General features: G+C 42.4%; 1 protein-coding gene across 1 annotated transcript in view; it reads right to left on the reverse strand.

The window, feature by feature from the left end:
• emc1 (ER membrane protein complex subunit 1) overlaps window positions 1-7879 on the reverse strand; it is a 43396-nt gene extending 35517 nt beyond the window's left edge. Inside the window, exons 1-7 of the mRNA XM_084332907.1 lie at window positions 7743-7879; window positions 6849-6976; window positions 4004-4069; window positions 3709-3802; window positions 3441-3569; window positions 2463-2589; window positions 727-876 (exon numbers count right to left, since the gene is read on the reverse strand). Of these exons, the coding sequence (XP_084189033.1) occupies window positions 727-876; window positions 2463-2589; window positions 3441-3569; window positions 3709-3802; window positions 4004-4069; window positions 6849-6976; window positions 7743-7834 (786 nt within the window). The 5' untranslated portion in view covers window positions 7835-7879. The remainder of the gene's footprint in view (window positions 1-726; window positions 877-2462; window positions 2590-3440; window positions 3570-3708; window positions 3803-4003; window positions 4070-6848; window positions 6977-7742) is intronic.
• Between the last annotated feature and the right edge of the window lie 5413 nt (window positions 7880-13292).

The following is a 13292-nucleotide window of genomic DNA, read 5'->3' on the forward strand; positions in this document are numbered from 1 at the left end:
CGTTTCAGATTCGGTAGAATAGACATAGAATGTACCTTACATTAGCCAGATGGTATACCAAGAAGAATAATTCCAAGTGATCGCATCGCCATCACGATTACCCGTGTATATGTCTATACTTGTGTATACGGGAAATAGGCTTCAGGCAAACAAATCTCGAGGCGATCGCTCTGTCTCCGAGGAGGAGGGGACCTTGCAAAAAAAAATATATATATATATATATATTCCAGTTCAGACACGGACGATACTGCCACCTGGTGATAGTCAATCGGCATTGCAGTTCTAGTGTGTGGGGATGTGCCAAAATGATGCAGATCGCTCCGGATCTTCTCTTTGCTTCTTAGATTTGAACTTCAACTTCATTTTGCTATGCTATTGCTGGACCTGGAGTCATATTTGATCTGCAACGCCTAGTATGAAAGTTGGATCTGAATTTTCGTTTGATGGTACAGGCTCACGCACCACTGCTAGATGATAGAAGCAGCTTGCTTGTTACAGGCACAGAAACAGCCCATTGAGCAGGACTGAAAAAAAGAGGGATAGAGGCTGCTAGAATGCATAATCTGAGTGTTATGTTTCAGCAAAAAACGTAAGACATGTTTAGGGGACCTCAAAGACCTATATTAACTTGTTGAAAAGGACTAAAATATATTATGTCCCCTTTAAACCTGTAAGGGAACCCTGCAGACCGATGTTTGTTGGTCAGAATGAGTTCGGAGGAGTCACCTGTAAGGGTATCTGGTTCATCTGGGACTCTCCTTGCAGGTCCAGCATGTAGAGGGACATGGATGCAGGGTCCACACAGATCAGCATGCTCTGGCCCACCACTGCACAGCTGGCCTGGATATCAGACAGCCAAGGAGCTTCAACAGACCTCTGAGAATAACAAAAACAAACAGTGAAATCACCCCCAATCACCCAAACACATTATCACTAGGGATGTACAAAACAAGGCTTTCCAAAACACAGACAATCAAAACACTGGGTCTATGCTTTATGTAACGCTCAACTCACGCCAGAGTCATGGAAGCTATTGAGTCTTGCAAATCGATTCTGCTACCTGAGCTCATGAGACTGATAAACAAAAATGTCTGCACACACATCTGCAGGCAGCCTAGTGAGTGGGGCTGCTGTGGAACCATGTTAGCACTCCTCTTGTGTCAATTTCTCCATCCTACAGGCAGACGTAGTGGGTGGTGGTCAGTGGATGGTGTAGTGTGGAACCATTTAATGGGAAGCTAAACTGCTGCCTACTGGATGTTACCAGAGAGAAAACCTAAACAGTTAGCTTTCAAATCTCTATATATTTAATTGGCCATTCTTAACTTAATAACATATACAATGTTTACGGTATGTATAATGCCAATTAGCCTATGTGCCTGCCAAGTTGCATCCAAATGGGATCAGAAGTGTACATGTTATGGTTGGTACAGACAGGCTGGTGTACACAGATACACAGGAGTGATTGCAATAACCCCTCCAGCACTTCATGCTGCACGGATGAAATAATAAATAGAGCTGCAAGCTGTACTTAGCAGGGGTCCAAGCATTGGGCATATGGGGCATTAATGCTTAGACATGTTGGTGTTTTATGAAACATTATGGTGTTTTGGCAATAAGCATTATGGCATTCGATATTATGGCCATGGCCATTATAGCATTTGGCAATATGGTATTAAGCATGGCATTAGACATTATGGTTATGGTAATTAGGGATGCACCGATCCGATATCGGCCCCGATATATATATATATATATATATATATATAGGAATTTTTATTTTTAATATATAATAAGAAATAAAATAAGAAATAACAATTCAGTACATTTATATCTATGTGTTAATTTGTTACATTTAGTTTCACTAAGTTAGGAAAGTAATGATTTAAGTCAAGCCTGATGTTGCCTTGCACAAAAGAATGATCCCAGGCTCTTCCACACAGTGAGGCATACAGTTTATTAATTGAACAATGGGTATTTACATTTACGATAGTCATTTAGCTGACTCTTTTATCCAAAGCGACTTACAGGTTCTGTATGACAAGTCATCAGGAAGGGCAAAACTCTATCAGCTGAGTAACAATGTTCATCAAATGATGAGTGCTACAGTGTAGGTCAAATATTAGGACAAGTGCATGACAGTAAGGTTAGTTAAGAGTTAGATTACCGTTTTTTTTTTTTTTTTTTTTTTTCAGATAATGGTATGGGTATCGGATTGGTACTTGGTATCAGCCGATACCCAAAGCCAGGTATCGGTATCGGGACTGAAAAAAGTCGGATCCGTGCATCCCAATACATGGAAATACATTTCATCATAGTTTTTGTTTAACATTTTTATTTAGTTATAGTATGATTTTCATCATGAAAAAAAACATTGACAAAAAGATATCACCCTAGTTTTGGTTGAGGGAATTGACACTGTTGAGGAGCGGGCCTTCATTGTAGTGAATACCGGTACATACCTGCTTGGTAATTTCTCCATCCTCCAGGCTGTAGGTCACAACTGCAAGGTGGGAATGGGGAACCACTCCCAGTGTATAGACCTCCCCATCTCCAGCAGAATACACCGCCTGGTACTGTACTGTATCACTGAGGGCAAACACAGTGGAAACCAGCTTGTAGAAATCATTCGTCATTATATACCTAGGTGACATATTAAAGTAATGATCTTGAACATTTTCATATAAATAATGTCTATTTTGGTACTCACTAACTGATATAACACAATAGTGATTCTAGCTATACAGAGTTCATGAATGTGCCGTTCCGGGCTGATAACAGGGGCGTCAGGTTCGGTATTGCCAGGGAAATCATCTGATACGCTTTACGTCAACCAGCAGCAACAGCAGTTTGTTTAGAAAGAATATAAGACTAACTCAGTAGTTAGCATGTATTTCTTTTACAGATCCATTTGTTGATTTTAGAAAAGAGCAAATTGACATTTTTCTATATAAAGTGTGTACATTATATCCAAATGACCCAACCACTCACCTCCCCCATCCCCTTAGATTACTACTTTAAAAGATTGCCAATTGAACACATTGATAATAGTTCCTCACAATTTTAAACATCAATGCAAGCTTTCTTAAAAGGAACATGGCATCATTATGGGAAATGCACTAAACAGACCAGATAAAGAAAAATGTCTCTCTGTGCGCTCAGAGTTTCCATCTTCTTGTCTGACTCTGGACATTTGTGTGTATTTCCCCATAATGGTGTCACGTTCCTTTAGTCAAACAAATGTATAATCAGAATTTATATTCTGTCCAATATGGTAATAACACTGGTTCTCTGAGATTGTCAAGACTATCATTTCATTAAACATCAAATAGAGAATTTTAAATAACAGATGGTGAAGGTGGGCAGATTCATTTAACCTGGTCAAATAGGAAGGAGCATTTTCTTATGACAATGGCAAAGTGATTCTAAGGGACACTCACCTGTCGGGAAGGTTCTCCAGCCATTTCTGATTACCGTTGGAGAGGTAATGGAGTGAGACTGCAGCTTTCTTCAGAACAGCCACGTATTTTACAGAGCCGTGCACACCGACAAAACCTGCTGCCTGGAAACTAAAAAACACCAAACAAGCGCTGGTCATTTCTCACAAGAGGCAATTATAAGACTGACTACTAGCATCACTATTCACCTGCCAGAGTCCAGCACAACCAATTATAAGACCTGAATACTAGCAGTCAATGCACTATTCACCTGCCAGAGTCCAGCACAACCTCCCAGTTCAAACCCCCAACGTTGATCTCCCATGAGCGAAGAAGGCGGCCATTGCCAATAACCAATACAGCATCTAGCGGGAGAGAAAAAGGGGTGATTCACATATCTTCCATCAGACAGAGAGCTGAACATATTCAAATATCTTCTATCAGACAGAGAGCTGAACATATTCACATAATCTTCTAACAGACAGAGCTGAACATATTCACATATCTTCTATTAGACAGGGTGCTGAAACATATTCACATATCTACCCTTGTCCCTCAGAAATTACCTTGTCCATGCACTAGAAAGGCGTCAATGTTTCCATCTGGTCCAATCTTGTCCACATGTCTCCAGTCTGGAACAAACAGAGAACATGTATTTTCTCAGACAAGCCAACAAGGGGAATTACATTGTTTACAACAGTAGTGTCAAATGTATAGACGTTGATGCCAGATTTGTGAATAGGTGAGCTTTGTACAACATGTTTCAAACTCAACAGGTGCGAATCAGGGTGACTGGGTAGTGTAGAGTTCTAAGCACTCGCCTACCACCGAAGAGACAAAGGTTCAATTCCTGGCAGCGGTATCTCCAGCTTGGTCAGTCGTCGCTTTGAACCCAATTGGCAGTGTTCACAGGTGGGAGGCCAGTGGGGTATTAGTGCTGGTCATTGCAAGAGCTATTCTTACTGGTCGGTCGGGGGGCCTGTTCAGCAGGGAGAGGATCTCGGATAACGTTAGGGCCCTATGGAATCCGTGATCACGGAGGATTTCACGGAACTGATATTAACACGGAATTCTTGAATTATTGCGGAATGGCGTGGAATTTGCTTAAATTATGCATAAATCGGTTTTCATATAAATCAATTTTCACTACGACTTTAAAACGGTCTACGGAGATGCAGAAATGACAGCTACAAAATCCAGAGAGAGAGTTTGTGAGTATGTGTGTCTCTCTCTCAAGTAGCCAAACGTTACACTATAAAAACAAACTGGATAGTTGATTTAACTTCATTAGCTGAAATATTCAAAAATAATTTAGTCTGCTATAAACCATTCTCCCTTTCTGTGTGTGTGTGCGTGAGCACCCGTCCAGGTCAGAAGAGTTTGATAGTATTTACTGAGGATGGCTAGATAGTGTTGATATTTAAACTTAAAAAATTATTATACAGAGAGAAGCTTCAGCAAGTACAAAAAGCTGCTGACCAACAAAAGAGAATCCCTCACTGAGGACAAAGCGCCGGCCTAACCATCATGTATCACAATGGTGATGTCAGCCAGAGATGGGGAGATGCATGAACCTTTAAAAGAACATCTCTTTGAAAGAAATTATATTTTAGTTTTTTTTCCGATTTATACACATGATTATTTTGTATTATTACATGGCGTTTTCACATTCGCCGAAATGCTTGCTTGTGATTGGTCAATAGCCCCCCGACAGCGGTCATTATTTTTCAATAATGACCGCTGTTTTTTCAATAATGACCGCTGTGCGCAGCTGTTCGCAATCAAGCCCACTGACACACACTGTTTCAGTGCAATTAGACACTGCCGGTGTTCTGCTGCCGGCGATGACAGGGGGCGGAGCGACGAGCGGAGCCAGAACGCAGCCAGAACCAGTGTTGCGAGTCGATGTAAAATGAATTAGGTATATTGTTAGTAAGTTAGCCATGTAATAAGCGGGATAATGTATAGCTATACTCGGTCATTGTCGCAAAATAATTGACCTTCACTGACGTTTAAAACACCTCGCCGAAGCGGCTCGGTATTTTAAACTCCGTGTCGGTCAATTATTTTGCGACAATGACCTCGTAGCTATACATTATCCCTTACTTATTTAACTATTTAATTGTAGTTATTGCACTGCACTGGCAGTTGAACTGCATTGAACTGAATAATACAACAAAAGAAAATCATAACTGAACTGGCACTGAACATTGAACTGCACGGTTTGCAGTACAGTTATTAAAGTTAGTTAAAAACATAATTTTGTATTGTTTTTTTTGGTTAAATCCAAAGGAAAAAATATTAAATCGGAGAAATCCGAAAACAGGAGAATTAAAAACAGAGAAATCCGAAAAATGTATATCTGAAAACAGGAAAAGATAAAAACGGATTTCATAGGGCCCTAGATAACGTGAACCTCTAGTCTTCTGCACGCGTTAAGCTCTCCCAGTGAAACTCCTAGCTGTCAGGTGAAGAGATGTGGATGGTGACTCCACATGTATCAGAGGAGGCATGTGGTAGTCTACACCCTCCCCAGACCAACAGTAGGGTAGTCTACACCCTGCCCAGACCAACAGTAGGATAGTCTCTACACCCTCCCCAGACCGACAGTAGGGTAGTGCAATGACCAGGAAGGGAATTGGGTAGGGTATTTATTAGAGTGACTGTAGTAGAGGGGAGGAGATTTATTAGAGTGACTGTAGTAGAGGGGAGGGTATTTATTAGAGTGACTGTAGTAGAGGGGAGGGTATTTATTAGAGTGACTGTATTAGAGGGGAGGGGATTTAGTCAGTGACTGGAGTAGAGGGGAGGGGATTTATTAGAGTGACTGTAGTAGAGGGGAGGGGATTTATTAGAGTGACTGGAGTAGAGGGGAGGGGATTTATTAGAGTGACTGTAGTAGAGGGGAGGGTATTTATTAGAGTGGCTGTATTAGAGGGGAGGGGATTTGAGTGACTGGAGTAGAGGGGAGGGGATTTATTAGAGTGACTGGAGTAGAGGGGAGGGGATTTATTAGAGTGACTGGAGTAGAGGGGAGGGGATTTATTAGAGTGACTGGAGTAGAGGGGAGGGGATTTATTAGAGTGACTGTAGTAGAGGGGAGGGTATTTATTAGAGTGACTGGAGTAGAGGGGAGGGGATTTATTAGAGTGACTGGAGTAGAGGGGAGGGGATTTATTAGAGTGTCCTGTGTACCTACAAGGAAACTTCCCTTCAAGGATCGACCATCATAGTCTCACTTTTTTCATACCTGTTGTCCTGTACCACAGTGCAAACTAAAGTATCCAAATGTCCAATCTACTGTCAGTTTAGTCAGAGGCAGGTGGAGAATGACAAGTGCACCATCTGAAATGTGGGTCAACCTTTTACACTTATACAAAATCATTTGTGACAACCTCTTTCAGTACTTACAAAGGTCTCCAGTCTTTGAATTAACAGAGGCAAACACGTTCATCTCAGTGGCCAGAAGCACCTTTTTGGATGCTTGTACATGCATGTCAAAATGGGCAAAGCGAACCTTTCCCACATATTGTTGTCTCCTGCAAAGAATGAGATACAGAACAAATAAGCAGCAGATAAGGGTATCAAGCCATTTACTTTAGCAAATGTAGTAAGATTAACTTCCGACAACTGTGGAAATCAATACGTTTTAAAAAGTACTAAGACAAGCTTGGTATTGCTGGCTTAGTACTGATTCAATCCATTGCGTTTACTTAAAAATGTATACTGTAAAGTTGATACCCACTGGGACCTTCCATACTCAAATATATGCACTCATGGCATTTTGTCCACGTTTGTTTGCATCTGCACTTTCTAGTATAATTACCCTTTTCAAAAAGTCCATTGAATTAATGAATGAATGAATTAATGAAAACGTTATTTAACAGATTGTAGAATGGGTACAATACAGTACGGCTCAATACACTCAATTGTTAAGGGGATGCAGACCAGAGAAAGACGTTTGTCTTGTTTACATCAGGGTCCCCCATTTTCAATTCATAGTGACATTTATGACATACACAACATACATGACATTTATGGCATAGGGACATACATGACATACAGGTATTTAGTACTGTTACATTTGTGACATATACGATATTCAAATATACAGTACTGTTACCCATAGATCCTGACAGAGTATATACATATGATGGGGAGGGGACTGAATCCTGAATAATCCTATATCCCCCCACAGCTAGCACTGCTGACTGTGACAGGTGTAGTGTTAGCATCCAACGTTAGCTGCACAGCGTGAAATATAGACGCCGCTCAAAAAGTGAGAATTTGGTGGCTTATTCTTACCAGTCAAATTTCCCAACTTGATCTTCGAAGACAGCCTCGGCAATGCCGCATAAAATAATACATTTTAAAAATAGAGATACCGGTATCGACATTGTCGTTACAGTAGTAGCTAGAAGCTACTTCTTGTTCTGGAAGGATGGAAGAAGGCAGGATATAGACCTCTTACAACGTGACGTATTTCCGGCTGTTTCTTCTTCTTCATTAAAAGTCGAAATATTAACATTATCGCCATCAACTGTCCTTATATCCTTGTTATCAGTCATGTGTTTTAGTTCCCCAGTCTTATGTACCGAAATTATTGAAATTGTAAATTTTCTCAGGTAGGAGGAGCTGTTTAAATATCAGGAATGTCAATTTCAATATTGTAAAATACAATTTTAACAACTAGCCAAAACGTTTAGTTTACCCTGAAGTACCCTAATAATAATAATCAGTATGCACCCAAAATACAACAAAATCCCTTTTTAAAAAGATCAGCTGAATGACATTCCGAGTTTAAAATGTAAATATGTTTCTAAGACTCTAAGACTGAACAATGATCTCAATACTTTCTATGTGAGGTTTGAGGCTGTGAATAACAACATCAGCCTACAAACCACTGCAATGGAAGGGGGGCACTGCTGATGGAGACTCAGGGCTAAATCCACAAAGAATGGATTGCACGGAGCAAGTTGCACCCTTACTTACAATTCATTATGAATTGAAAATGGGGGACCCTGATGTAAACAAGACGAAAGTCTTTCTCTGGTCTGCATCCCCTTAACAATTGTGTGTATTGAGCCCTACTGTATTGTACCCATTCTGCAATCTGTTAATAAAAATGTCATTCAATCAATCAATCTGCACGGTGATTGATTGAATGAAAATTGTATTAACAGATTGCAGAATGAAATTAAATTCCGATTTAACGGGGGTCCCCGAAATTTACTGGGATCTGGCAGAGGTTTTTAGTAAGTCGCGTGCCAAAGCACTGCCACCTCATAGGCCCTACGAGTCCATAGATCTTCTACCTGGTACCACTCCGCTCCGCGGTTGCATGTTTTCTCTCTCTCGCCCTGAGACACTGTCTATGAACTATATATTCAGGAAGCACTGGCCGCGGGGCACATACGTCTGTCTACCTCCCCTGCAGGCTTTTTTTTTTTTTTGTGGATAAAAAGGATGGTAGCCAGCGCCCGTGCATTGATTATAGGGGATTAAACGATGTTTCCATCAAGAACCGCTACCCTCTACCTCTCATGGACACCGCCTTTGAGTGCTTAAAGGGGGCACAGGTCTTCTCTAAACTTGACTTACGTAATGCATACAATTCGGTCAGGATTAGGGAGGGGGACGGGTGGAAGACTGCGTTTAACACGCCCAACGGGCATTATGAGTATTTAGTCATGCCCTTTGGTTTAGCTAATGCTCCGGCAGTTTTCCAAGTTGCCCTGGTCAACGACGTGCTGCAGGATTTAATTGGGGTGTCAGTGTTTGTGTACTTAGATGACATCCAAATTTTTTCTCGAGATATGGTGCAGCACCAAATGCATGTTTGTGAGGTGCTACAGCGTCTCCTCAAGCATCAGCTATTTGTTAAGGCAGAAAAGTGTGTGTTTCACACTGACACCGTGTCCTTCCTGGGGTTTATGTTGACGAAGGGTGATCTTCGCATGGATCCAGTCAAGGTGAGTGCAGTCTTGGACTGGCCACGCCCTTCATCGCTCAAGGAATTACAACGGTTTTTGGGCTTTGCCAATTTTAACGCTCGCCAGGCCAGGTGGGCGTTATTCTTCACTCGATTTCGATTTTCTATCTCCTACCGGCCTGGTTCCAAGAACGTCAAACCTGACGCTCTGTCTCGTCAGTTTGATACTCCGGACCGGGAGGAGAAGCCCCACCCTATTATTCCACAGGCCCTTATTTTGGCTCCCGTGTAAGATCGGCTCTGGCACGGGAGCCCGATCCCGGTAGGGGTCCTCTGGGGCGGATGTATGTGCCCAAGGCTGCGCGCTCGCGACTGCTGCAGTGGGCACATACCTCTTCACTCACCGGCCACCCTCGGACCGCCAGGACCCTGGAGTTTATCCGTAGGAGGTTCTGGTGGCCTACAGAGGAGGGGGATACGCTTCCTTTGTGGCGGCCTGTCCGGTGTGCGACCTCTCGCCGTGGAACGGGCGGGTCTCCTCCGACCGTTTCCTATTCCTTTTTTTTTAACAAATGTTTTTTATTTTCCATTTTTTAACATAAAACTAGACAAACAATACAGTAACATCACAGGACAATGACAGAAATAATAATAACAATAATGACAGTCCAGTAATTAAATCAAAATAAATATGCCTCCCTAGAACTGCTGACACACACTGGGCTTAGGAGATGAAATGATGGCTCATGTTTAAAGCCATATAATTTTAACTGTTTACTATTTTTAAAACTTTTTTCCCCCATGATTAACAGTAATAGCATAATCTCAATATATCTCTCAACAGATTACTCATATTTCGGAATTATAACCACTCAAATCTGTGTTTGTTTGATACAACGTTTTTTGTCATCGAAAAAAAAACGGATAAATGTATTTTTTACCATATTTCTACACATTTCCGCCGCAACACTACTCGACGAAATATCTCGACGAAATACCTCTGAATACGAATAAAAAAAAAAGATTAAAGATTCGATGACTAGTTCGGCCAGAAACGGCTTTGAGGCGAAACGTTACTAAGCGCTCATACTGACCTAAATGTCCTGCGGTGGTTCGACGCAGGTTCGACGGCTGGAATCTTGAACTCTGGTCGGTGGTGGGAGGAGGACCAGAGGTGCTCCGTGCAGTACACTTCCTCGTTGGAGCGCGCCGGCTATGGGGGGCTCCTGTTTCGGCGTATGGCACGCTGTGGACTACGGGGTCCGGTTCGCCTCTGGTTCTGTTTTGAAAATCCACTCGCCCCCCCCCCCCACCACCCCAAACCATGTATCCGCAGTTTCAATCACCGGAGCCCACCACAGCCTCTCTCACCCTCCCCTGAATTGTGGCAAAGTTATCTGTAGAGCGATTACGCCACCGTGTGTTTTACATCGGTAACAGCACATCCTAACGCTAGACGGGGTTCTTAGCTTGTGGAATATGCAAAGGTTTGGTAAATATATCGAGAATTTAACGAATGAGAGCAGATTTAAAAATGGTTAAAAATGCCGTTTTAACATTGGAGCGGATGGGAGTAGAAAACATGACCAGGGGTAAACAAGGCACTAAATACTATAACTATTTTTCTAGAGTGTTTCATATTATAAGCTTTTGACACAATGAACATATATGTAAAATTAAGATATTTTCCCAATTTCATGAAATAATAATAAACACAGACACCGCTGTGCTCACACACACACTCAAAATATTTCAAAAAAGTAGTTTTCATGACCAGGGGTCCACAAGGGTTAAAAGACATAAAAATAATAAATACAATACAATACATGTGCTCTTGCTCGCTCTTCCTCGCTCTTTCCTTCCCCTTCCCTCCCCCTCCACCCCCCCCCCCCCCCCCTCAGGACCCCCACTTGGACTATACATCCACTATTTCATTTAACATCAGAAATTACAAGTTCATATGCTTCCCTTTATCTTCTCCACCACAGCTAACCAGATTGCTATGCTGGCTTCATTAACACCAAAAATTTGTGCAGTAGATATCTCTAGATAAATCACATCGAGATAGATAAGAACCCATACCTTCCGGCACATTTTATCCGGTTGAATCCAGCGTGACGCTATCAACTTTTTGGCAGCCGTAAGACCGGACAAAATTAGTCTCTTTACATGTACAGAGGTTGATAACTGAGAAACATCATTCAACAACAATACAGAAGGCAGTGTAGGTATGGTCAGAGATAAAAATTCTGATAATTGAGTGGTTACTTTTTCCCAGAATATCTTAACAGGAGGGCATTCCCAATACATATGCATAAATGTACCAAGAGCACCGTTTAAACACAAGGAGCATCGAGGGTCTTGTCTGAGCCCCATTAGGTGCAAACGTCTAGGAGTCAGGTAAGTCCTATGAACAAAATTAATCTGTTGGTGATCCGGGTTGCGTGATGATAGCCGAACGTTTGCCCAGACTGCATCCCAATCAAAATCTACTTCCAAGTTTGGGATATCCTTCCTCCAAACCGAGTCTAGGGGAAGGACATCATATGAGGACGTAAGTAAGTGACGATAAAAGTCAGAGACGAAGCCTCTCGATGTCTCCTTTTCATAAAAGAATTTGTGAAATCTGTGTTGCTCAAGTGGAATATTTAATGGGTCTCCGTGAGCCTTCAAAGCTGCTCTTAATTGTAGATAGAAAAAATAAGTGGAGCTGGTGAGGTTAAATTTGTTAAATATATCTTGATAACTGCAGAAACCATGGTCATCGAAGATATCCCCCAATGTGTGTATGCCTTTCTTTTCCCATCTAGGAAATCTGGTTGTTGTGCAATAAGGAGTAAATTGTTATTAAATAGGGGAGAATGACTGTGCCATTTATGGTGGTTAGTACACTTTTTCTGTGTGTCACGCCATATCCGGATCACATGTGTTCTGAGTCCCCTCCTCTACTCCCTGTACACACACGACTGTGTGGCTCAGCGGAGTAGCAATACAATCATCAAATTTGCTGACGACACAGTGGTGGTGGGCCTGATCTCTGCCAACGACGAGAGGGCCTACCTGGAAGAGGTCAAGGTCCTGGCGGGATGGTGCCAGGAAAACAGCCTCTCCCTGAACGTCAGCAAAACAAAGGAGATGATTGTGGACTTCAGGAGGTCGGGGGTCAAGGACTACAGCCCCCTCAGCATCGACGGGGCACCGGTTGAGAGAGTCAACAGCTTTAAGTACCTCGGAGCCTACATATCCGAGGACTTGACATGGACCACACACATTGACAGTGTTGTGAAGAAGGCACGACAACGCCTCTACTTCCTCAGGCGCCTAAGGAAGTTCCAAGTCAGTCAGAAGATCCTTAAGAACTTCTACTCATGTACAATAGAGAGCATCTTGACCGGCAACATCACCTCCTGGTTTGGGAATAGCACTGCACAAGACCGAAGCAGACTACAAAGAGTGACACGTTCAGCCGAACGCACAATTGGAGGGGGGCTCCCCACCCTCCAGAACATTTACAACAAGCGTTGCAAGGGCAAGGCTAAGAGAATCATTAAAGACTCCAGTCACCCGAACAACTGCCTCTTTGAACTGCTGCGGTCAGGCAAGCGATACCGGAGTCTCAAGGCGAGCACAGAAAGACTCAGAAGAAGCTTCTATCCCCAGGCCATCAGGCTGCTAAACGAACAATGAATGAACACTACACAACAACAACCACCAAACGCACACAGCACACACATCCACACGCACACACTCACTTTAAACAAACACACTGTAGCACCCACTCCACACACTTTATAGCACACACCCACTTTAAACAAACACACTGTAGCACCCACTCCCCACACTTTATATTTATTGATGAAGGATTGCACTACAACTCGTACACCTTACTGTAAATTGTACCTAAAATTGTACCTCATCCCATT

Source organism: Notolepis coatsorum (assembly GCF_963971535.1).
Source record: "Notolepis coatsorum genome assembly, chromosome: 17".
Classification (NCBI taxonomy): domain Eukaryota; kingdom Metazoa; phylum Chordata; class Actinopteri; order Aulopiformes; family Paralepididae; genus Notolepis; species Notolepis coatsorum.